Source organism: Lepidochelys olivacea (genome assembly GCF_965140295.1).
Source record: "Lepidochelys olivacea isolate rLepOli2 genome assembly, chromosome: 2".
In the NCBI taxonomy this organism is placed as follows: domain Eukaryota; kingdom Metazoa; phylum Chordata; order Testudines; family Cheloniidae; genus Lepidochelys; species Lepidochelys olivacea.
The window spans coordinates 239,654,784-239,681,236 of NC_140412.1; the positions used below are offsets into that span (position 1 = coordinate 239,654,784).

At 44.5% G+C, this 26,453-nt stretch overlaps 1 protein-coding gene across 3 annotated transcripts; it reads right to left on the minus strand.

Annotated features, from left to right (window-relative positions):
• MAP3K8 (mitogen-activated protein kinase kinase kinase 8) lies at window positions 1-26,186 on the minus strand. Of its 3 annotated transcripts, none has more exons than XM_084618456.1 (8): window positions 26,113-26,186; window positions 16,589-16,949; window positions 12,571-12,735; window positions 10,509-10,770; window positions 7,001-7,107; window positions 3,985-4,137; window positions 3,044-3,290; window positions 1-1,443 (listed from the first exon to the last, which is right to left on the minus strand). In XM_084618456.1, the coding sequence occupies exons 2-8, from the start codon at window positions 16,922-16,924 to the stop codon at window positions 1,310-1,312; spliced, it is 1,404 nt and encodes a 467-aa protein (XP_084474582.1). In that variant the 5' UTR covers window positions 16,925-16,949; window positions 26,113-26,186; the 3' UTR covers window positions 1-1,309. The 3 variants fall into 3 exon arrangements, with proteins under 3 accessions (XP_084474582.1, XP_084474581.1, XP_084474580.1); XM_084618455.1 differs by having other exon boundaries at window positions 26,048-26,149; XM_084618454.1 differs by lacking the exon at window positions 26,113-26,186 and adding an exon at window positions 25,773-25,931.
• Between the last annotated feature and the right edge of the window lie 267 nt (window positions 26,187-26,453).

Sequence of the window (26,453 nt, forward strand, 5' to 3'; positions counted from 1 at the left end):
AACACTTCACAACACAACACATTGGATTTATTCATCCAATCATATTGGTATCAAAGTGAAAATAATCAGTTTAAGATCATCTCTTGGATAGGTGCCATCAAATAATTTACATCTAAAAATGAGGCCTTGCTTCATAAGGGATTTGCCATACAACATACATAGTATGCCATCTTTAACAATGCTTAAGAGAGATATAATCCTAAGCACTGAAGAGTTTTATAAAAGTTTACATTCTCATCCTATGGGATGTACAGAACTATGTAGTTTACACAGTTTTACTATCATCCAAAACATCACGTTTTAGATGTATTAGGCATAGCAAGAACAAGATACATTTTGTTTCCATAGGAACGTAAACACAGCTTGTCACTATTGACATGCTTTCCCATACATAGTTATTAAGTCAGTTCAACATGTACAGTTTTAAAGCATTCTGTTCAGGTTATTAGTGATTAATACAACAATCAGGAATTCTCTCAACATTACTGGCAGCAAACTCATCGCTGCCCTAGACATACTTGCATAGGCTTTAAAGTACATAACGTTCAGCATCACGTGCAGGTTCAGGGCCAGTATGCTTGACTTGTGAGGGGAGGTTGCACTGCTCTCATAGCACAAAGCGGGCCTAAAGCCAGTGGAGGATTCTCCCTTCTCAGAGAACCTCCATGTGCTGTGTGCAGCCACCACAGAAACTCCTTACATACCCCCCACTTTTTCCCTGGTGTGGGAAGAACAGACACAGTGACCAGTACACCCCCGTGCCCCAGTGATGCATAGCTCCAAGGCCCACAGGTGGCTGGCATGGTTCACATCAATCTAAAGGCTGCCCTAATCTGCCCTGAGAGACTGGCCGAAGGCTGAGCCAGCTGAAGGTTGGGTAGGATTGCCAAAGATGGCCCAAAGTCTTCCCAGCCAAACTTAACAGTGCGTGCAGCTCAGTCGTACTGGAGGATCTGCCCCCAAATATTCAATTTTTTTCAATGAAAGAATTTTTCTACTTGTATAAAATTTAAATAGCCCACAGCATGTAAAGTGCATGTACAAAAAACACACAGTGCATGGAAAGTCTCCAGATAACAATATTCCCAACAAGGTGTTCTTTTCTCCTTCGTATTGTTGGTTTGCTATCAAGGAACAGGTTACTGCTTGGGATATATTTACCAGAGTCCACAAATCAGTTAGCTTAATCAGCTGTGCAGTTAAAAGCATTTCACATTTTACAGCTCAAAAAGGCACTATGTTATACACAAAATTAGCTTGAAGAGACAGATTTCCAACTCTGACCAGCAGACACAAGAAATCACTAGAGTCAGTCATATTCTAATGTTGGTGGTCCCCTAACAATGTTAAAGTAGCCAGCTAAAGCACCAAGGTCTATGTACAGTGACCTTTGCCTTTTTAACAACTCCGATTCCTCCGAACTCCCTGTACACGAAGATGAATCTGAAAAGGAAATAGGTGAAATGTATTAATGCCTTAGAATCCAAGAAAAAAACTCATTTAAAACACTGCCAACATTTTTTAATGGCCTAATTTTTATTTTCACTCTTTTTTGGACTTTTTAAAAAAAGCTTAAATTTTTAAACAAACTATTGTTAAGTCATCCGCATCTCCAGACAAATAAAAGGGCCAGATTCACTCAGAGTGGAGGTGGGTGGGCTGGAACTGGTTCCAGCTCCTAGGTTCCCAGAGCCCTGATGATAGAGCAGAATGAAAATTGTATCTGGTCTCTAAAAGCCCTTATACCAGATGGGAATTGCCAGAGGGAAGCAGAGCTCCATCATCCCCTGACATTCCCCGAAGCCAGGATTCCACAGGAGAGACTGGCGTAATAGAGGGAGCTCTGCTGGCATTATGCCAGTTGAGAACTACCCTCCACTGGCCAGATTACATCTCCATTTAGGCAGTGCAAAATGCAGAATTGGGGCTGGGCCTCTGCTTTACTTAGCACATAATTTCAGAAATTGCCATGGTTCTGAAGAAGCTGTTGCAACCTCAGAACTCCCTTGAGCACTTTTATGAGTGTCCTGGGCACTCACACACCAAACTCAAGAGTCCCAGATTAATGGCCAAATGTCCCTTGATCCTCAGTAGAGCACTGCCTCTGGAGTACTGTAGCGGCCAAAGGACTGTGCACCTAACAAAGCAAACAGCAGGACGGCGCCATTATAGAAACACAATTTTATTTTTATTACTTTAAATGCTGCTGGGGTTTTGTTGCACTGTATTACTGATTATGCACGTGCACAGGTGTATTTTTAAATTATTTAAATCAAAGTAAATAAAAGAAAGCATTTCATCAGGGTTGGGGCTTTTGTTTGGTTGTGTTTTGTTTTTCTAAGTGCCTATTGCCAGGATGCATCCAGCAAATTTTACAAGTATTTGTAGATTACAAATATTTTAAAAGAAAGGAAAAGAGACACACAGTCTTAACAGCTTGCTGGCGACAGATCTCCTTTCGGACCTGATATTATATTCTTGAACCCCGTAAGGTTTTAACTGATTCATGCCTCACCCTTCATAAGCATGTATCACACACAGTATGGTAGGTTGGTATGTGAGTAATCATTTGCTTTTTGTTTTTAAACAGCCCCTTTCAGAGGCCTTCTATGTCAGTGCTGTGACACTCCTCAACTTCATGGTCAAGGTATAAAAGAGTTTTTAAAATAAAACAAAGTCATATTAAAAAACTCCCAAACTAAAAGCTAATAATAAAATGGCCTTATTACTGGAGAGAGTTCAAACAATTCACAAAAGTAATATGTACTTTTAAAAAACTGTCCTGGAGGACTGCCAGGGTTTTCTGGCCAGCTGATTCTTCTGGAATGACAGAATTTAAGCCAAATTCTGGTCCTATTGAAGTGAATGGGAGTTTTGCCACATATTTCACTGAGACCTGCATTTGACCTCATCTTGTCAAGATTTTTACTGAGCTCTCATGTCAAGAGGCCCTGAAGCCCTTTAGCTTTGTTTGTTTCAGTGAATACAATGTAGATAGGGAACACAGTATAAAAGCACAAGAGTGGGAAGCTTGCTGTTGTACCCGCAATGTTTTCTGGCAACTCCAGCTCCTTCCTCGTCAGCAGCCTTTTCCTTTCAAACAGGGCTGAGTCCAGACTTTGGCACCGTGGCTGGTCCTCTGGTGGCGGATGCAAGGCCTCATGTTTTAGTAAGTCTGCAGCAGACAGTCTGTGATTAGGGTTCCTTTCCAGAGCAGCTTCCAGCAGCTCTCTCATGCTGGTGCTGCAATCCTCTGCAATGTCCTCTAACGGGGGCGCTTGCTTGTGTATCTAGCAAACAAGAAGGAAAGACTTCTCAGCATTAAGATGATAACTTCCTCATAGCCACTGGCAGTTTCGACAATCGGGAATTCCCCTCTCTCATAACTCACAAGTTATAAAAACTTGCCACTCTGGCACTGTGCTGAACAGTCACAATGGAATAGGTAATCATGCAAACCTCACCTGGTTTCAGGTTTAAATGTAACCTGAAGATTCAGACTGGTTCAGCCAAAGGCCTGTAAATCTTCTAAGCAAACTGGAGCCCATTTAAGGCATTGTGCATGAGAAATTCGCCAGGCTTCAGTGCAAAACTGGGTGAAATTTAGAGGTTTTTAGTTAATTTTGCTCTGGGTTTTTTAGGTTTCTTCAAACCCCATAATGACAACAAATGTGAACCCACGTGCACTTGAAATGACTGAGTTTCACACAACTCTAAGATCATCCTCACAGCACATCCAAGTGCCGTAGAATGGTAGCTGTTTAATCTTAATATTGGCTCTCTCTCAGTCTCTGTGTCTCCTCCTAAGTTATCACAACCTGCTTTTCTGCTCTGTAATATTTTTTTCAGAGCTGGGCCAATGGCATCATTTCTCTGGCAGCGAATACTTTCAGACTCCCCTGGAAGGTTGGGGATTTGCCAACAAGAACCCAGCGGTCTCTCTCCCTTTGGCTGGCTGATCTAAGCTGTTCTATGGATACTTACTATATAGAGGTACGATGGATATGAGGTGCGAGGGTATCGATTCACCCACGGTGGGCTGCCAGTCTGCATGTGAATGATAGTAGCCCCCATGCTGTAGATGTCCGCTTTTGTCGTGTGGCCTCTGCAGAGTATCACTTCGGGGCTCATGTAAATCTGGGAAGGGCATTCAAAGGAAGGTGAGCCTCTGCTTTTGCCTTCCCTCTAGGTTAGGCACCACAATTGGATAGTGATATCCCCCCCCTCCCCATTTGTTCAAGTGTACACCCTGCATGTCCTCAAAATGCAGCCATCACACTTTCCAGTTCAGCCAGGAGAGAACTTCATTTGGAGCCAGTCAGCTCCATTCAGTAATCAGCTGGCCAGGCTGCCTGAGGCACTCCCTCTTGCTGGTGGATGAGGATGCTGTCTGCACAGCACTCCCACAGCTCATGGGCCTGGAGAGCTAAATTTCAATAGGCCATTGCACTGTCCACCCATTAGGTTTGCAGGCCAGTATATTTGCTTTAGTGTACATTTCACCCTCATCCAACACCCTCTAAAAAACTGGTAAAACAGCACTGGCATTATCCGAAATCATCCTGCAATAAGAACGGCAAAGAATCCTGTGGCACCTTATAGACTAACAGACGTATTGGAACATAAGCTTTCATGGGTGAATACCCACTTTGTCGGATGCATGTAGTGGAAATTTCCAGAGGCAGGTATAAATATGCAAGCAAGAATCAGGCTAGGGATAACGAGGTTAGTTCAGTCAGGGAGGATGAGGCCCTCTTCTAGCAGTTGAGGTGTGAACACCAAGGGAGAAGAAACTGCTTTTGTAGTTGGCGAGCCATTCACAGTCTTTGTTTAATGGCTCGCCAACTACAAAAGCAGTGAATGGCTCGCCAACTACAAAAGCAGTTTCTCCTCCCTTGGTGTTCACACCTCAACTGCTAGAAGAGGGCCTCAACCTCCATGACAGAACTAACCTCGTTATCCCTAGCCTGATTCTTGCTTGCATATTTATACCTGCCTCTGGAAATTTCCACTACATGCATCCGACGAAGCGGGTATTCCCCCACGAAAGCTTTTGCTCCAATACATCTGTTAGTCTATAAGGTGCCACAGGACTCTTTGCCACTTTTACTGATCCAGACTAACACGGCTACCCCTCTGATACCTGCAACAAGAACTTAACCTTGGCATGCTCTGTGTGGCAAGTCACACACAACATTACCAACAGTTACCACTCAGATAACAGAGCTGTGATTGCAGTATAAATACCTGCCGAGACAGAGAGAATAGCAGTAACCATCCCTCTAGGGCTTTCAGAGGGGACACAGGTGGGTCAGTGGCAGCTAAGCCATCCACTGATGGCACAGCAACCTTGCAAGCCAAGCAGGCAGTGCTGAGGGTGAGGTTGGAGGGAGATGAAGGCCAGCAGGAAGCACAGCATGTGTCTTTCCCTCTAGGCCCTAAAATTCATGGGGTAGCCTGTGCGCATTCCCACAAAGCTTTACCTAAAGTTTGAGTCTCCCCATCCCCATTCGCCACAATCCCACCTAGGTCTCTCACGAGGCTGCAGTGCACCAACAGCAGAGCAGCCACAGAGGACTATTGCCCCCCCGTGTCTTTTTTTTATTTTTTCCCTCCAAAGAAGGTGGAAGGTGTGTCTATGCACTAAGGGACTGGATGAATTTGCATATGCCTTGTGAAGGTACAGGACTGTGAGCACCTAACTGGCTTCACACTACAGAGTCATTTAATCAATCCCACACAAATAAACAAGTGTGTTTTTCTCATTAAGCTGAACTTGGCTCATGCACTCTTGGTCTAATTCCAAGCAAGCCTAACTCCACCTTTCCATGTCACAAACCTAAATATTCCCCATTTACACACATCTTCTCCCTCCCTTGGAAAGTCCCCGTCAGGATTTCACCTCTTTCCTACCACACAGCTCCATAACCAGCATTGTCGTACAGAATGAAAAGGCATTTTGTCAGCTTAACGGCACAGAGCTAGTTATTTTTAGTAAGGTAAAAATGTCTCAGTTCTGAACTCTTCTGACTGGGAAGCCAGAAAAAATGTTCCAGCATCCTTCTCAAACAAAATGTTCTCTGAAATATCAGTTGCGTCTTTGAAACGTACTAGTCTGTGCTGCCCTAGCAAGTAGCACGTCACTCCTCTGGAGAGGGTTATGTAAACGTTTCCTTTAAACACATACTTATTCTTTGCTCGGAAAGGCTATCAAAATGACAAGAATCAGCATTCCAGCGGAAACATTTCCTGTAGCACAGCCTCTTTGGCAATACTAAGCAAGGCCATGCTTTTTTCGTCCATCCAAGCCAACTGCCGCTTCTCGGTCGCTAAGCAAGGCCCCAGTCTTGGAAAGACTTAAGCCTGTGAGGAGCCCCATTGGCTTATCCAAGAGCTTACATCTGTGTGTAATCGGGGCCTAAAATCTATTTTAGACACCTATATGGGGGAATGTCAGGTTTGAGGATCCTGCTGGGGCTTAAGCGAAAGCTAGGCACCAGGTATCAGGATGGAGGTGGATTTGCACGTGCTCACCAGCAGAAACTTAGGCACCTAGGGGATTTAGACGTCTACAGGGTTGGGTGCAGCTGAGCAGGGGGTTTGGGATCCAAATGTTGGATTTAGGCATATAACTCCTTTTGTGGAGCTATCCCTCGGAATAACACACCAGCCCTACTGAGGTCAATGGGAGTTTTACCATTGGCTTTAGTGGGACCAGAATTTCGCCCTTGGATCTGGATTTAACCATAGTTAGTAAATGGACAAGTTTGAGGATAATAAATCAAATTCACAAGATAGAACAGTCACACTTCCCCAGTCACTAATCTAAAAAGTCAACTGTAATTAAGACTATGTCACAAAATGAATTAAGTGTGAGAAAAACTGATTTTTAAAAAACGATAAAACATTAATTTCACTGAAGTCTTCTGGAAAGTCTATTGCATTGTAACGATTCTCAATGATGCAATCACAGGGCTTTTCCTTGTGCACACATTCCTACCTCTGTTCCTCGGAGGTCTTTGGGGTAGTAGGTGTCGTCAGTCATTTGAACACTTAGACCAAAATCCACCAAAACGGCCTTAGTTGACATGAAAACAATGTTGCTGGCTAAAGGTAAACAAACAAAAAAGACAGGGTTTTAGGTTCTAGCAAGCTGGTGCCACTTATTGTACAACAAACATCGTGTGCAGAACTAGAATGGGAAAAGGGAAGACAGCCCAAGCTCTAGCTCTAAACATATATTTAGCCTATATGTCACTTCACAGATCAACACTATCACCGGCAGCAAGTTATTTAGCTCTAAGTATTACATGGATCTTATAGGTCAGACTATTTTCCAACAGTGAAAGCCAAAGGCATGGCACTGACAATTCCACAAGAGTCATCTCGAGGTGTTTGGGCGTCATGAAGCAGGTAAATGGTATAGCCTCCAACTCCTTAGGGGTCCTAGGATTCAGAGCGGAGAGGGATTTCACATGTAAGGGTTTTTCTCTCTGCAGAGCTCTGAGCCCTCAGCCTCACTGGCAGCTGTCATCATTCAGTTGACATGGTCCCACTGGCTTCCACCACCACCCCTGTGCCTTACTGCCCCTCCTGTACAACTCAGCAGTGCGGAATTGAATTGAATACTGTTCAGACCAATAACTTCTTGATGGTTTTCCTAGTAAAAATGATTGGGAAGGGAGAATGCACGGAGTGGCTATTCCCCCGGCTACAGGCCTGCTCTGAGTCTCTTTCAAGGTTTCCTACATCCAGGCAGGATTGTCTTTTAAATCAGAGTGCGGGTTACATGCTATAATAGTTATCCTAGAACTTGAATGCAAGTACCAAGTAATCTGCAGAATCACATATTTATTATGTAGTTGTACCTTTCAGGGTAGTGAACATCATAGTTTAAGTTGCAAGAAAAATCATTAGTGTTGTTTCCAATTGCTCTTAACTTAAAATAAATAAATAAATAAAACACCCAACTCTTTGGGGGATGAAACTTTCCATGTTTAAGAACAACTTATGGGTTGAGATTGATTGTTTGTGTCTGGAAAGTCTCAGCTAAATTCTTGCAAAGCTATTCTTCTTTTCAAATGAGTAGAGGAAGCTATTTGTATTTTAAAATGGGACTTTCTGCTTGCCCAAAACTCAAAAACCAAAACCGCATCCAACCTTGTGGTCCCTGAGAATCCACCTTTGTTCAAGTTGAAAAATGAAGCGGACTCGTCATTTTGCACCTTACTGGTTCTTTAAGTGAGCTTTTGGCTGTTTTTCTGGTTTTGAGTCTGCTCTCTGGTTTCACAGATTTATTAACATCTATCTGTTAGCACAGTTGTGAAGATACAGATTAATATGGTATGAAAATGAACAAGAGAGTGCAGAACATGACCCTGCTACAAACACAAGTAGTAACTGAGAGAGGTACCTGAAACTGCACTTATTGTTCCCTAGACTACAAAGTTTGAGATAAGTGCTTGAAATCTTATCTGGGTAAGCTCTAGCACAAGACTTCCAGTAACTCCTCATTTTGGCCGGGCTGCAAATACCAAGGGCCTGATCCTAAGCTCACTCAAGTGAATGGGAGGACTCCTATTAACTTTCATGGGCTTTGGATTGGGCCCCAAAAGAGCAGTTTCTTGATATCACAGCATTTTAGCCAGGGGTTAAAAATAAGGAGCTCAGAGAGGTGCAGCTGAAAGCCAAGGGGGAGTTTCTCCTCCTGTCCCTCGCCTGGGGGAGCTCTGCTCCCCTGAATTTCTCCTCCACTGGGGGATGGCGAAGGGAGGATTTGCTGATAGGGGAATCTGAAGTGGATCCTGGAGTTTGAGATTTCCCCAGCAACAGAATCTGGAGGGGAAAGAAATATTGTCCCAGCTGGGAGTCCTTTTTGACCTCTTCTCCCTTAAAGAAAGATTCATCCCATCCACAAATGTCCCCTCCCTCCTACCTGGAAGGCAAGAGGGAGATACCCGCTGCAACCTGCCCCTCCTCCAAAAGGAGACAGAAGACTTCATTGCCAGCTCCAGAGATTTTACATAATTTCACTTCTGAAACTTCAACTTGTAGAATGGATGAAATATCTAAAAGCTCCAGGAAGCAGAGACAGTCTCCTCCTCCCCATCCATTTACAGTTAGTTTTCCACCAATACACATTCTCCACCATGGTCAAGCTCTTCATTCAGATAGAAACAGGAGGAGGGGAACACCACTGACACCCTCCTGCCCCGCTCAGCACACTGCACACACATGTGGTTTTGTCTGGCTAGCTGCAGGCTGCTTGGCTCCTTTCAGACATAATTCTTCTCTTATCCCCATTCTCCTGACAATGACGCATCTTGTCACCACAAGGTGATGCAATGCATCACCACCACACAGCATCCAAGCTTGTGGTGACAGCCATCGAAACGGGTGCTCTCAAGCCCACGTTTTGATCTACCTAACCAATGCTCCTAACCCAGCCAAAACAGGGAAGTGAAAAGGTGCTGGAAACTTAGGGGGAGTGGGGGAGGGGAAGGGAATTGAAACCTTTCAAACCTCAGATATGTATCAATCATTCATATATAGTGTTTAGAAAGACTTTTAAGTAATTCCATTCTTACGGTCAATGACTGAATTGCTCTGTAAGATATTTACTGGAAAAAAAAGACACACAAAATGCAACTAGGAAAAAAAATGATTTAACTTAATAGTTGTCACTGTTTCAAAGTTTACTTGTAAGATTTTTTTTTTTTTTAAATCATATGCACAGATTAAGCAGCTCTTGACAAACTACTGTGGCCACCATTTTGTGTATTGTTAATCTAACAGTGAGTTCTAATGTTTCAAAGCCTCACGTTTAGCAAGAATCAGCTGCAAAATAAATATTAGAGGCCAAATACTAATTAAGAACCATGCTTCCCTGAGAAAGACAAGCAGGATTTGACCTCTGGTGGTGTTGCTGGGCAGAAGTCATATTTATGGGCTCTAGCACTTACAGGCGCCTTGATAGAAGGTAAACTATAATCCCCAATAAAAAATTAATCATGTGCCTAGTTCAATTACAGAGTGGGAACAAAGTCTCAGAAACAGCAATGCAAAGCCACAACACAAAAACCAACACGGTAAAATGAAAACAGAAGGGCAAACTGTTCACCCTGGGTCAAAACAGACAGAGGGGCAAAGTTTTCGCCCAGTCGATCAGAGTGTATGTTTTAACTCTTCAGGTTCTTTTTTTCATTTTGAATTGGATTACTTAAGGGGCTCTAACATTCCCTCCCAGAACAAACAGTGATGTTTCAGTGCACCAGAATCATTAAAGAAAAGCAGTAAAAAGATATTTTTAAATAGCTTCTATTCTGAGGGCCTGATATTGTGAGATACTGAGTGTCAGTCAGCCAATTCCCCTCTAAGGCCAATAGGATTTGATGGTCCTCAGCACCTCAAAACTGTCCTCTACAGTAGAAGCATTAAAAAAAAAAGTGTAAGTATTCTGTGTGTAACAAGGAAAAGAAATAGCCTTACAAAGAATGAAAGATACATACGTTTTATATCATGGTGGATGACTCCTTTTGAGTGAAGGAAATCAAGTCCTTTGAGGATATGCTTGGTCACCCAAATGATCTCAAATTCTCTCATAGGCCCACAGCTCTCCAACTTTTCCATGACAGATCCTCCCTCTCCTGCTTCCATAAAGAGATGGATAGTCTCATCCCACAGGATAGCACCATACAACTCAGCAATGTTCTCATGGCGGAAGCGAACCTGGATTTCAACATCTGATGGTTTGAACTGTTCCACTGGGACCTAGCAAGTTGAGACAAAACAGACAGACCAGCTCGAACAAAACTTATTCTGAAGTTAGCCGTTCTATGGCTAGGTTTTCTATATGTAAACTGGTTTCACAAAGGCAAATACAACTATTTAGTCATTAAAATAGGCTTATTTTTGTTCTCTTGAATTGTTCCTCCTTTTGGTTTCAGACACATCCTGTGTAAAACAGACGCAGCTTTTGGACTTATGCCCAAAGAGATTGTACTGTCCCAGACAAAGCGATTTAGCAACGTCCATTCCCATCAAACCCTAAAGGAGTATGCAAAATTCTGACCAGACTTCCTGGCTCAGAAAAAAGAAAAAAGAAAAGAAAAGCTCCATTTTCTGATTAGCCATCTGAAGTCTCATCTATACTCCGAGAATCACCTCCTGCTGCTAACATCTGTCTGAACAGGTGTGGCTGTCCCTACTTACACTTGCAACTAAACAAACAAGTTCAGCAACTTGAGAAACCTGGGTTAAATCCTGATCAAAATCACAAAGCTACCATAGGTACGATGGTAAAGAAAGTCACTGTGAAATGACTACTCGGATTTTGTTTATTCTTTAAGTGGCATTGATAGAAAATACAGAGCTGTGATCTGCAGCTACAAAGGTCAATGGCCATTCTTTTACTCCGCATTCACTGCCCCGAACCAGCTGTTTCAGAGGTTCATTTTTATTTCATTGAGAAGTACTGTTTGCATCGTGCACAGCTACACAATCCTAAGCCTGAGGTGTGTTGTGGTTAAGTGCCAAACTAAAGAAGTCCCAGTTTGGGTGCATGGAGTTGAAAAGGGCATGTGAGTCCCTCCTTCCAGCTCTTCTGCACAGGGGAAAGCCAGGTCCATGTTCCCTGAGCAAAGGCAAGGAGGGCACCCACTCTTGGCACTGTTACATGGCCCATAAGGGGGGATGGGAAGGCATGGAGCATGGCTCCACCTGAGCCTTAGTTTGGCCTGATGTGTTTATTACTAAAGACAATATAGTACTTTGAAGTTAAATGCGGAGTTGTTTCCATACAAGAGATGGGCCTGACACAAAACCCTAGGCTGTGGAAAATCATGGAATTTTTTTCTACTTATCCTTACAGTACACCCAAAGCAAATATGGAAATAGCACATATTTAGTCTCACTTAAGCAGATATAGGAAAGCATTTATACATGAGCTTAAGTCCCAGTGAAATCAATAGCACGTAAGTGTGTTGCTGAACTGGGGCCTTAATGCAAGCCTCTCTCATTCAAAAGAAAGAGTCATGATGAAATCCTGGCTCCTTTTGAGTCAGCCAATGAGAGTTTTGCCATTGACTTCAATGGGGCTAGGTTTTCATCTCCGATGTTGTGTTATACCGATGGCTGTAAGATTTAATGTAAATACTTCTAAAGAATACTAGTTAAGCAACAGGTCTGCTCAGCACTGCAGTTACACAAATCACTGTATGTTTTCAGAATGCTGAAGCTTTTACCTCTTACATCCCCCAAACGACGGTTTTCCTCTAAAGAAATGCACTTTCTTAAAAAATGCAGAATGCAACATTTCAACATTTTGGCTGACAGTGCAGCAGGAAAAAAAGCCATGCTTAGTAATTCAAACACTAAGCACTCTTCAAAAAAATGAATTAGTACAAACGTTAATTGTAGAACGTCTCCCGCTCCCCCCACTAATCCAATAAAACCAAAAGCGATACCCGCAACTAGCACTGAAATTAAATGCAGAAATATCCTCTTTTAACGCGTTAAATATATCACATTGCACAATATTTATTTGGGGAGAAAAGCACCATGCTAACATACCAGCTTGCATGCCATTCGCTTTTTTGTCTCTCTGTCTTGTGCCAAGTACACTTTCCCAAAAGCTCCTCGAGGAATAAAATCAGAGCCAATATTCCTGTAGGTCAGCTTCCATGGAAACAAAAGTACATCGGAGTCAATTTGATAGCGCCCATTTTTTGGAGTGATCTATAAAAGAAAAAAATAGCAAAGAAACAAATGTTATAAAGGTAGGTACTTCAACTTCAGAAAATTCTACACGTGCAGTGAAAGGGTCATCACTTGAGTCTACATAATTCAGCATTTCCTGATCAACACCTTTGCATACATGTGATTCCTATGATATAATTTAGTCATCTTTATTTAGAAACATAGAATGAGAATAGCATGAGGCCTACTCATTACTGGCAGATATATTTACATTTTTATCCAATGATTAATCTTCTATAAGTTGCAATTAATTGCCTGGCAACACCACCACATTTACTGAGACTAACCATGAGGGTTGTGTAAGTTTACCTGAAGGCTTGTTTGTTCTTTACTGGGTTCTGATAAACCTGTTATGCCACATAGCTATTACTCACAGACTATGTCACAGAAGATGAGTAAGACTTTCTGCATTTCCTAACATCACACAGTGCAGGGGAATAAGACTTACAAATCATCAAGAAATGAGATTTTCTGCAGCTTATTAAAAGGCACAAATATGGCTTAAACTTTGCCATGTGTCCTCACATTCTTTGAATTATACCATGAAACAAAGTTATACATGATTTTATAAATCTGTAATGATATATGTAGCACTTCAATCTTTGATGCTATTATACTTCCAGCGAATAAGTTTTCAATTAATTCAGTCTTATTTTACAATAAAGATATTATATTCCAGATATGGATAGTCTGTTTACTGGGATTTAACAAGGTTCTGAATTCACATAAAGAAACAAAAACAGACCAATGCAGTACATTAGTTTCACACCTGCGACACAAGGTGTCTCACATACTGTATTGCAAAGCACCTCAGTTGCACACTACACACAATAGCATGTTGTGGAGATTAATGTTTTTAAAGTGTCATTCATGTAAAAACAAATCTAATCTATCTATGTTTGAAATAACAGCAGATTTTTTCAATAACAAAAGGATTTTCTTGATGGTCAAAACTGATAGTTATGTATTGCACCTACCTGCAAGAATAAGATGTTAAAATAATGAAAGCTTTGTTTATATTTTGATGATTATGAGCAGACACAAAAACAAGTTGTTATACTTCAAATTACACTACATACACATTGTGGACAGTGGAGCAAAAGCTGACGCAAAAGGAACATATATTTAATGTCCATCTCTCTGTTCATTCCATATATTACTAGCACAGAGGCTGAAAAATGTAATAAGTTTTCCAGTAGAACAACATTTCGTATTTCTTAGGAATTTTTTTCCATCTTTTAGAAAGTAGCAAATACATTTGTAAGAAACTATTATGGCCTCTGCCACAGATCAACCGTGAGTTTTCCCCTTATAAAATTTCTCATGCTTTCCCAGACCACAAGATATCATCAGGAGGTTCTCTCTCCTCAAAGTTTGCTCTGGCAGAATTTTGGAAGCACTCTGTGAGAAGGAGCAAAAGCAATTCTGTATTCTGGAAGACACAGGACTTTTTATCTTGGAGCCCTAAAAACATATGAATTGCTCCATGGGAAAACCAAGACCAACGGTGCAACTGGTAATTTCACTTTTGTTAAATCTAGCTATTGGGTTGTTTAGAAAATGGAGATGCTTTGAAGTAACCTTCAAGGTTCAATGGTAATTTTAAAAAACAAGATGAAAACTTTATTAAAAATAAACTAAGACTAGAGGCCTGAATCTGTCAAACAACCCAATTTCTGGTGTGCTATCCCAGCAAATTTTGAGAGGATAATTGATCTCTCACCTCAGTGGAATGAGCAACCGAACATGTAGCAAAATAAACAGTTCCCTACATTATGATCACTGTAGGATCATTTATTTATATCTAATTTAATTTAAAGTGGCTTGAAAAATACACAGGTAACTTGGTTACTAAAACACAGGGTATGGCAGTAACTAAAAAACAGACGCCCTGGAGCCTTTTCACTAAAAGAGCAATTCCTGCATCCCAGAATGAAGTCCTTGAGGCCAAGCTATGTAAGTGAGTGCAAAGGAATGGGATGGAGGGACATCTGTCCCACCAACACCTGCATGGTAGTGGAATCACTCTGCTTCCACTGCAGCAGACCAAAGATGACAATCATTCTGCACCTCCCCGCCACTCCTCCGCTTTTCAGTGGGCAGAGACTGGTGGATCCGCATAGAGGTGACCCGTTGGCAATACCCTGGACTCCACTCCTCAGTTGCCTAACTGGTTGCGTGCACCCACAAACTGCAGGTTCATGCATACACATCTATTATCTGCATAAATGATATGCACACAAAATAACCGTGTACCTAATTGAACGTCTATCCAGGTGCGTCACAAATATGCAGCACAATATTTTCAATAGTTTCTGTGCATAGGCTAAATAAGCAAAGCCACATTTCACAGTGTCATCTAGTTTAAAAAGTGAACATATGTTCACAAAAATACTGCACAGTTTGAAAAACTTATAAACATTTGAGACAATTGGGATTGATTGCGCCAATGCCTTGCCAACATAACGGAGAGAACACATGGAAAAGGACTGTTTTGGTGATGGGGGGGTCATGCTAATATTTAGATTAGGATAGAGAGGGAGAGAGAATTTTGAACTCAAGAAAAGAAATAGGTACAATATACAATAAACAGCGCATTTGAGAGTTTAGACTCAAATGTTTTTCATTCAGCTTTAGAACTAGTCTGTTCTTTATGTACGCTCAATCTTTAACCTGAAGGTCTCCTGACACTGTATTAGCAGATTTAAGGATGACAAGAGCTTTGAGTCAGCAGAAACAAGTTCTTCATACCCCATGACCTAAGGTCAAGAATTAGAGAAACCATCAGCCCTTACTTTTAGATTTCTACCAACTCCCAGTGAGCTTTTAATTTTGAATCTTAGAACGTGTAATAATAGGACTGCTCTGAAAGCCACCACTCATAGTTATCATTACTCACGGCTGTGTATAAAAGATGGGCTCAAGTCCAGAGTTTAAATGTTACCAAAGTTCAGATCCAGGGTTTTCATATATATATATATATATATATATATATATATATATATATATATATATACACACACACACACACACATACATACATACATATATATGCCCATGCCCCCAGTCTGAAAACCCTGGATCTGAACTTTGGGAACATTTTAACTCTGGACATGGGCCCATCTTTTATATATATATATATATATATATATATATATATATATATATATATGGGTAACAAACATACCTCTCTACCTACCAAGGGCCAAAATGTGGGATGCAAAGTGTGGCAAAGATCGAAAATGAGGGAGACAAAAAAAAAAAAAAAATCCATCCTGGAAACTTTAAATGCTCTGGGATTCATTTGTTTTGTGCGTAACTCTTTCTACCACCTCTGTTCCATGACCGTTTATTTATGTATGTAAGTAGTTTTCAACAACAGACTTCTATGGAATGCAAATAACTTTGGGACCAAAATGAACACTTCAAAATGAGGGGCATTTGACAGTTATGGTAACAAAGCGTTTTGTAATTCTTAAACAATCACTGCGTTGCTAACCATTCCTTATTGTAATTTTCTACAGTCTGTAAATGGATTGTGTGTATGTCGATTATCACATTTTGTACCAGTTAGCACTAATAGGGAGAAGTAATTCTAATGAGATACACTGTTCCAATATTGACTTTTGGGGGAGGGAGGGATGCTTTTTGATTAAAATCAGGTGGAATAATCTTATTGATCACTCTTTTCCTTACAATTATGACATACCTCCTATTGTTATTGTTGGGTGTTACTATGTCAATGTATGTTTAAGAATTTGTAGGTTTGTTTTTAGTTTGCAGTAATTACATTCAAAATGTTCTATTCTCTTTTTCTTGCAAAATGACATACCATGTTTAATAGGATTCCAGATTCTTGTCGTCTCTGTCCATTAATTTGCTTTGCAGTGTTGGACACCTGATTTGCAAAAGCGAGCAAGTCTTCCTCAGTCCCGTACCTGACACATGACAGCAAAGACACCTCTCTTCCACGGAATAATAAGGATTCTGTACATCCCCCATTTTGATTAGTTTCTTGGCACATAGTAATCAGACTGTCTTCGTAAACTGCCAGCTCTCCATTTGGGTAAAAGTTCTCCATAATGTCTATCACATCAGACACATTTAAGTGCGTTAGCAACAAGTCAATCTCCTCTTTATTGTCGCTATCAGTGCTCATATACTCCATTACTATCTGGTTTTCTAAACTTCACCTGTAAAAGTCAAACAAAAATAAATGTTAGAAGCATTACTAGCATTTAAACAAATAGTTTTGGCTAAATAGACAAGAACAGGATGAGGAATGTGTATTTATTATACTGTTAGGTTTTAAATTGAAATCTTTTTCCCACATATAATTGGTAAATCTGCACATAATTAGCAGTACACTGAAGTAATGTTAGTGATATACCTTGTTTTTATATCAGAAGCGAACAACAGCTTTACAAAAAGGTGTCATTTCTCCTTCTCTGCTATGACTCCCAAAGAACACTAGATATCCCATAAAGCATTCAATGATCAAGGACACTGATCAGCAAACAATGCGAGAAGCAAAATGCAGGTTGTGTAATACCATGGTACAAATTAAATGGTGCATCACCACTAGTGTCTGCCACAGGATAATCTACACAGTAAAAAAATATGGGGTTTGACTTTAAGATGCAAGTATTGTGATACAGCATGGCCAGAGGACAGCAGGAGAGTGTATTTTTTGAAGCAGAAAGAATTTTATTTGTGTAACACTTACAAAGAATCACCAAAAAGGATAAAGCAAAACTATGCAACAAACCAAAGCAAACACAAGGTATAACACAGCAGCCTTCAGGAGGGAGACGTGTTCAGGCTAGCCTGGGCCCAGAGCCGGGGGGCTTCCTCGACACTCGTGGTCTTCCACCCTCCTGAGTTACCTGGTGGCCTAGAGCAGGGGGGGCTTCCTCGACACTCATGGTCTTCCACCCCCTCGAGTTACCTAGTGCCACGCCCAGTGTCACCGATTATTCCTCTCCTGAGAGTGCCCGACAAGATGGGCACGGCTGCGGGGTGGGCGGTTTGGGGGTGGGGGGGGACGTACACCACATGTGATAGGACCCCTCCTAGGTGACAGTGATGATGGTATCCACAGCGGCAACGGCTGGGGCTGGGGTCTCTCACTCTTCCCCTCAATCAAAGGGTCAGACGGAGGGAACCGGACGGGGTCACCAAGCAGAGAACCTCGGACAGCGCCCACCGCTCCTCGAAGGCGTCAAGGGAGTCGGTGGACGCCGCCCAGAGGAACTCCACCCGGATACGTGAATGTACTGAGGATCAGAAAACGGCCCTACAATCGCAGGACGCTTCATTAGCCAACCTCCCCTCTCTGGTTTTATAAATGGCTGTTTTAGCTAGGGCTAGGAGGAGGATAACCAGGAGATCTCGCAATTTTGTGGGGCCACGGATGGGGAGTGTGTAAATAAAAAGGAGAGGGGAAAAGTGTAGCCAAAAGCATAATAAAATATTCGTGAGGAGCCGGAAAAGGGGCTGCAGCCTGGCACACTCTAAATATACGTGCGCCAGGGTTTCCCTCACGTTGCAAAAAGGGCAAGTATCCAGGATGGGGGTGAACCGTGTCAAAAACACGCCCATGCTCACAGCTCCGTGAAGGAGCCGCCAACTAATGTCCCCGACGGGCCTCGGGACCAAGGTGGAATACAGGCTGGCCCACCGGGGTTGCTCACCCTCCAAAGGTGGCAGGAGGTCCCGCCACTTTGTATCGGGGCGGGACACCAGGGTGTGAAGCGTGAGTGTGTATAGATGTTTCCGTGGCGCGATTTGGAAGCTGACCGGCTGCAGTTCATGCTGCCGGCTCGCCGTGAAAGGGTGAGGGGTTTGTTGGGATCTACGGGGTAGGGGCTCAATTGAAAGGTCTGGCAGGCCTGGGGTAGAGGGTGGGTGGGGTGCGCCGCGCCCTCGCTCAGGGCTCGGTTGAGATAAGCCCGAGCAGCGGGCGTCAAGGCGGCCTTCACCTCCTGAAGTACGCGCCGGGGGGTACGAGGTCTGGAGAGCCCCATGCGCCGAGCCAGCATCAGGGGATCCAGCCAGTCTCCCCGGTTGTAGTCCAGGAGGTCTCCGACTCTCGTGACTTCCGCCAGGACCAAACTCTGGCGCACCGAGTGGGACTCCGCCGCCTGCACACGGAGCTGGGGGTTGCGTAGCAGGGGCTCCGCGAGGAGGTCTGCTCCCACGGTGGCCGCCACGGACCTGGTCATTGAAAACAGTTTCCAGGTCCGGAGGAGGTCCTTGTAGAAGACCGGCAGCCCGGAGAGGTCTCGCAGAAAATCTCCCGGACAAAAATAAAAGAGCTGCCGGTCATATCGGAGCCCTTGGAAGCGACGCAGGAAGGCATGCGCCAATATGCTCCACGTTGAACTACCTGCACTATAAAGGAGCCTCTGCAGGGCCTGGAGGCAGAAGACACGGACCTGAGTGTGCAGACACTTCAGGCCCTGCCCTCCTTCCTTCAGGGGTAGATGAAGAACCCCAACAGTGCATTCCTGACCAAAAGAACTCTAGAATCGATGTCCGGAGGTTGGTCAGGAAACCCGGGGCCGGGACCAGGGTGTTGAGCCGGTACCAGAGCATGGACAGGACTAGTTGGTTAAGCACCAGTGCTCTCCCTCGGAGGGAGAGACATCGGAGTAGTCTCGTCCATTTCCGGAGCCGCTCTATCACCCCGCCTTCTAAATTTTGCCAGTTCTCCGGCGGAGAAGGGTGCGTGGCAGAAAGGTAAACGCCTAGGTAGAGCAGTGGACCCGCGCTTCACCGGATGGTCTGACGCGCGGGTGGGAGGGAGCTCACCTGCCACCAGTCCCCCACCGCCAAGCCAGAGCTCTTGACCCAGTTGACTCGGGTGGAGAAGGCTGCCGAATAGATGGCCTGGCAAGCCTCCACCCGCGCCAAGTCGCCCGGGTCCTGGACCACGAGCAGCACATCATCTGCGTACGCTGACAGGACCAGCCGCAGCTCCGACTCCCGCAGCACCAACCCCGTCAACCTCCTGCAGAGGAGACAGAGGAAGGGCTCGATTGCCAGAGCGTACAGCTGGCCCGAGAGGGGGCACCCCTGCCGTACTCCCTCGCCCGAAGCTGACCGGTTCGGTCAGGGTCCAGTTGAGCCTAACCAGACACTCTGCGGAAGCGTACAGCACCTGGAGAAAACTCACAAACTGAGGTCCAAATCCAAATGCCTGCAGAGTGCCCAGGAGGTACCCATGGTCCACTCTATCGAACGCCTTCTCTTGATCAAGAGACAGGACGGCGAATGACAGACCGTCTCTATGCCCGAGTTCCAAAAGATCTCGGACTAGAAATAGGTTGTCAAAAATGCTGCGACCCGGGACAGTATAGGTCTGGTCTGGGTGGATCACGTCCGCCATCATGGACCCTAGCCGCAGCGAGGTTGCTTTCGCTACGATTTTGTAGTCCGTGCTAAGGAGTGAGACGGGACGCCAGTTTTGTAAATCGCGGAGGTCCCCCTTCTTCTGCAACAAGGCGAGCACTGCTCGCCTGCATGAAAGAGGTAGGACCCCACCCTGCAAAGACTCAGCCCAGACAATGGCCAGGTCTGGGCAAAGGATGTCCCAGAACGCGCGGTAGAAGTCCACAGTCAGCCCGTCCATGCCCGTAGATTTATTGGTGGGCATGCAACGGAGGGCTTCCGAGAACTCGGCCAGGATGAGAGGCAGCTCTAGTCGGTCTCGGTCGCCCACGCTGACCGTGGGGAGTTCCTCCCAGAGCACCCTGCAAGCGCCAGGATCGGTCGGATCCGGGGAGAAAAGGCTTGTGTAGAAGTCACGGGCCCTCCCACACATCTCCACCGGATCCGTGAGGGGGGCGCCGTCTTCTGCTAGAAGGCAGGTGACGTCTGAGGCAGCATGGGGTGGGGAGCGGTTCTCCTTGGGGCGGGCCCTCTCCTATGCCCGGTAATATCTTTGCTGCACCCTCCTCCATAGTCTCTGCTGGACTGTTAACAGCAAGGGCGGGGCTTCCTCGCTCGTCTGGGCGTTGTAGGGGAGGTGTCTCTTGGGCCTGGGCAGGAGCAGCGGTGGATCGAGCAGGAGAAGAGGTGGTTTCAGATGTCGGGCGGCCAGGGGCGTCGGCAATGACGGAGCCGATGTCCTGCCGGGTCTCGGGGGTCTCGGAACTAAAGCAGGGGCAAAAAGCAAGGAAAGCCCAGGCCAGAGGGCAGCAGGAGAGTGTAAGAAGGGAGCCTTCTTCCCTGTAGAGGGAAGAAAGTTTGCTATAGATTAATTAAAGCACCTGAAGCCAATTAGAGCACCTCATAAACCCCCCCCTGCTTCAATCAGACAAGGAAAGGAGTTGAAGCAGAGTGGATTGGCCTTGGAGCAGAGAGCAGTTTGGAGGGAAGCAGAGGAGAATTTGGAAAAATGCTGTGGTGGGCTAAGAAGACTAAGACCTGAGGTAAAGGGATACCTGGTTTGTGCAGAGGGAGGGCAGGAAGCCCCACAAGCTGAAGGGCAGGAGAGGGAAGTCACCTAGGGGAAGGAACTGCTAGTTCAAGTGGTTTACTGCTATCCCTAGGGCCCCTGGGCTAGGACCTAGAGTAGAGGGCGGGCCCGGGTCCCTCCCTTTCCACTCCCCTCCTCTAGGACACTAGTGGGGCAATTAATACCCCAGTTCAGGGGTGAGAAACGGTGCCCTGAACGCTCCCCAAGAAGAGAAAGCATGAGACCCATTAAAGTAGTGCCAGCAATTTGCCACAGTGTATATATATGCTAGCAAATGCTCAGTATTCAAATCTGTAAGAGGATCCAGAGGAGCCAAGAAAATACTTTTTTTCAGATTGCTGAACTGTAGCATGTCTGTCCTTACCATCCTCATCTTTATTCCACGTTTATTTTTTTCTTCATTTGTTTTTCAGGTTATATAGAGCACTTTTCCACTAACAAAAATTTAATGCTATTTCAACCAAATTACTCCCCAACCCACAAACGCTAAGAATCTTCCTACTCAAACTGCATCCACACGCCAGCCCCCTTAAATGCAGGTTAAATAAGACTAAGGGGGCTCTTTCATACAGATTTCATTAGCCAACGAACTCTTACCTGAAATTAATTCTGGTTGCACTGCACAAAACCATAAAAAAAAAAACCTAATACAATGAGTTCAATCTGATTTTTCTGTATATTCAGTCCCTCTTCACAGTTGACTGCACAAAATTCTACACCTTTGTTTGTTCTTTTCAAACCACTCTGCAAACCTGTCCAGAAATGACCAACCTCCTAAAACTGAATGACTGCCCCATGCTCATATGATCATCACTTCATTGGTCTCATGGAAAGAAAAGCAGAAGATCACAAGATTCAGATAAGGGGAATTTTTGAAGAGAAAAAGATGACAGTGCACACGAGAATCAAAAAGATCTAGATTTCCAAGTAGGGTAGGAAATCAGTTCCGCAGTGTCGGTTTCCACATTTTAATTTCTATGCCTGCCATTTGGATACACCAGGGAAAGAGGATCCTGCCTTTCCCCTAGAATGGAGTAAAGTGCAGCCCATTCACATATCTTCTGTTTGCTTTTTCCACAATCTAACATAACCACATACACCAGGGTAGCAGAGGAAAACCAGAAAGTGACACCTAAAAAAACCAGGTAAGTACAAGCTACTCATCTTGAGGACAGGTAGCAGACATACTCTGCTAAGGCTGTCAGGAAGTGCAGCATGCCTAGCTGTAGTTTCTGGTCAAGATGTTATCTTTGCTCCCCTCCCTGTGAGGTCATGGAACCCTTCTGGCAAATATGTCACACATAGAGAGCATTTACGTCAGAACCAGCATTGGAGAAAAGTAAAGCAAATGACGTGGTTGACATGGCTGATAACTTCAGACCACATGGTGCAGGTTTGAGTGTAGGTCAGGAAAACTCAGCAGATCTGGACCACGGAAAGGGAAGTGGTAGCTCTGCAACATGCTCCCCCACTTCTCTGCTGTCCCTTCAGGCTCCATGGCTAGAAAGAGAAGGGGGCAGAAAGCAAAAGCATCTCCCCACACCCACGTGCAGCATAAATTAATGTTGCTGCACTAACCTAGACCAATTCAGATCACCCTCTGCCAAGTGAATGCAAGCACATATCCCCTGTCCTTAAGAAGGGGGCTTTAGGGGAGCTGAGCAAAGCATGGCACTAGCAATAATTACTAGCATTATGAGGGTGGGAGGGCCACAAAAAAACAGCAATGAAAATGGCCAGAATATTGTCAATTTTCCTTATCTATGGCTTGGGGAAAATGCAGACTGCATCAGAGACTTGGGAGGTTACTGCAGGTGGGGAAAAGCAATGAACAACACTGTTTTCTTATTTGGAAGATGATTTTCATTACAATAAGATGTAGAAGGTTTTTCTTTTAATAAAAAATAGCTAAAATTCCACAGAAATTAACATCTTAAGCACCACGCAACAAGGATGGCTCCCACTTGCCCCTGGAGAATTTACTATTTCCCCCCAAGCCTACTTAGTACTGCATATATTTGAATATGCAAAATAGGGATCAAGTCACTCCCACTTTAGTTCACTGTCCAAATGTTTGTAGAAGTCAAGTCTGTAAATTGGTTTCACTCATGTTTAAATGGAATTCTGCTTTCACCTACAGAAGCCAAATAATAAAATAAAATGTATGCATTTATGTGAGCTGACTAAAGTTTAAGCATGAGACTTCCTTGATCCTCGGTCATCACTCCATCATCATCATCACATGAGTAATTAGCAAGTCAGACTATTTTTTCAAGAGCAGTTTTTAGCCACAAGCCTCCTCACAAAAAAAAGAAAAATCTGTTGCTTTAACAACTTCTGCATTTTCAGTCTTAAAAAGAAATCAAAAACCCTACACATAACTGGAGGTCTCAGTTCTCTGAGACCCCAGGGCACCTGCATCCATACAGGATTCCTTGCAGGATCAGAGCCTGAAAATGAAAACTAATTGACTCAATGAAAACACATCTCTACTTACCTTTTTCCTCATTAAAAAAAAAAAAAGCCATGGTCTTACTGTAGTGTGACCGGCCATCAGTAATACATAAAAGAGTGAATCCTGTATTTTTACTTTAAGTGCTTTCAAAGAAAGAGTGACATGGCTTGGAAAGTACACTCTCCCACCACCGAAGAAACTTTCCCTGCAGAAAAGCCTATGACATTTATTTCTACAAAATTTAGGCTCTCAACAGGGAAAAAAAACTTCTAGCCCTAATGATTGTAACTGATAACCTTCCAGATATAAACCAACACAACTATATCTCCTTTAGTCTGCAGACAGACAGTTCCCATAAAACTGGAGGAAAGACACCTGCAGCAGTGTAAAAAATATAAATGACCTTAAATTGTCTTTAGGGCTGCTCAGATTGGGGAGAGGAGCCATGAAATGGACAAGAACCATGTCAATCTACAGTCTAAGGAACTCTAGAGCGGAATCTTCAAACTTGACAGACTGCTGCTAGACACAGGCTAATAAGTTAGACAGAACCCCTGAATATGGACAGTGCTTTGGTAGGAATCCCAGCACCTTCTAAGCAACATTCCTAGGCTTCTTATCACATACTAACAAAGTCCAGGAAGTATCAGGTCATTCCCCCATTTTTACATTTGCCACTAGCTACCGATAGTGGGCCAAATTCTGTGCTGAGTTCCATAGACAGACATTTGGTGTTACTTCATTAAACTCTCTGGAGTTACTAGACTTACATTTGTGTAATTCAAAGCAGAATTTGTCTCTGTGTCTTTATCTCATTAATTGAATATAGTCAGTGTGATGGAATATTTTCTGGACAGTAATCTTCACTAGGAGACAGGGGTCCCTTCAAAAGGGTTTTTAAATGAGAACATGGCTGCACCTCACGGTCACTTATACAATGCCATCAAACAATATGACCTGCTACAACTGTGGTACCTTGAACAGCCATTTGTTCTATCTATATTTAAAGTGGACCCTGTCTACAGTTTATGATGTAGCCTTTAAACAATAATGCTTAACATAGTGCTTAACTAATTCAATGGGAGGTGGAAAAGGTTACTGCCTACCAGGGCTTTATCAGCTAGTTAAAACACAACCCTGGCCAACTCAAGCTTCAAGTGTGTGAACCACAGATCCACTAGGAGCATCCACAGAATTACCTTGGTGCATTACATCAGCTATGTTCCTCTTTAGCACAGACATAACCTAATTTTGGAGAAATATGTTTTCTGACTACATCTTTCCCATACCTGATCTAATACAACTTGCCATAGTAAAATACATGACCAAAGCAGATAATTCATGGTGGGGGCCATGCAAGAACCTAGAACACATACTTCAATGTGGGTCAAAGGAATATCCCTGCTGGAACCCCAGGGAATAGGTTGGGTTACACTAAACATTTCACTTCAATAGAAAACAAAGTCTACACTGCTGCCTGCTACACTGTCTTACTCACCACTTCTTCTATCTTTACACGTGTGTGTCATTAAAACCCACCAAAAGTGTCACAGGGAAAAAGCTAATACTCTAACCACTCTCCTTCCTTAACTTCCCCTCCTCCCCAAAATTCATATGTATATATTTTTACACATTTCCAAGCAACATTTCTTTCTAACAGCAAGGAGCATCCCACTCCAATACAGCGGGCGGCTTGTGCCCAGCTCGTTTCCCCTCCAGTTTTGGCAACAGCTGCCAAAGCATTTTACAAACAATACCGCTTAACTGCAAATGGCGTTTGAGCAAATGAAATCCCACTGGCAGAGATGGCAGCTCCAGCAATTCGCAGAGCCCGGGAAACCCCCGTCTCCTCTCGAGAGCAGTTCCTGGAGCCGGTGTGTTTGGAGGGCGGTATACAGGCCCCCAGCCCAGGAGCAGTGACATCCCCTAACATGGGGGCAGATGCTCTCGCCATGTGGGTCGCGGCGGGGAAATCAGGGCGACCCCTGAAACAAGAGGCTCTACCCCCCCCCCCAGCTGGGGATCTGCCCGCCCCCCCCCCGGCACGCATCGCCCAGCCCCGCTCCCAGCCAGCGTTACCTGCCGCTATGCGCCCCCGCGAGAGGCAGGGCTCCAGTGAGCGGGGCGCCGGCCGGGCGCATCGGCAGCGCTGAGCTCCAGCTAGTAACTCCGCGAGAGGCGGAAGAGCAGGTAGCTCCGGGTGCCTGAGCAGCCGCCCCGGGGGTGGTGACGCACCCGCAGGGAGGGAGACGGGGCGGGCCTGACAGTTTCTATTTCACTTGCCGGAACCCGAAAGAGAAAAGCCAGCGCGTCTGGAAACCGGCGGAAAATCCACCGCTGCAGCCGCCTCCCACCTGAGCTCTGCTGGGGAAGGGTCTTTCCTAGCCCCGAGGAGGGGTCCGCGGGGCCACAGCGCTACCTTTTCTGGGCAACGCATGGCAGGAGCAAAGTCTCCCGTCCCCTCCCGATGCGTAACGTGCAAGGGAGCTGCAGTGATGGTTTCTCTGTGCAACCCTAAGAACATCGTCCCGGTCCCGACCCCCACCCCGGTGCAATGCAAGAAGGCTGATGGGAGAGGGAGTGTTCCTGACCCCGGGCCGGTGCAATGCAAGAGGGCTGATGGGGGCGGAAGTGTATTTTCCCGACCCCCACCCCGGTGCAATGCAAGAGGGCTGATGGGAGAGTGGAGGTGTATTTTCCCGACCCCCACCCCGGTGCAATGCAAGAGGGCTGATGGGAGAGTGGAGGTGTATTTTCCCG

Bases quoted from the DNA above. Each gene is read 5' to 3' on its own strand.
- MAP3K8 (XM_084618456.1), bottom strand. From the start codon at position 16,924: ATGGAGTATATGAGCACTGATAGCGACAATAAAGAGGAGATTGACTTG. The intron at 12,736-16,588 runs GTATGTCATTTT...TTTCTTTTATAG, and splicing joins CTGGAATCCTATTAAACATG to ATCACTCCAAAAAATGGGCG. The intron at 10,771-12,570 runs GTATGTTAGCAT...TCAACTTGCTAG, and splicing joins AGCGAATGGCATGCAAGCTG to GTCCCAGTGGAACAGTTCAA.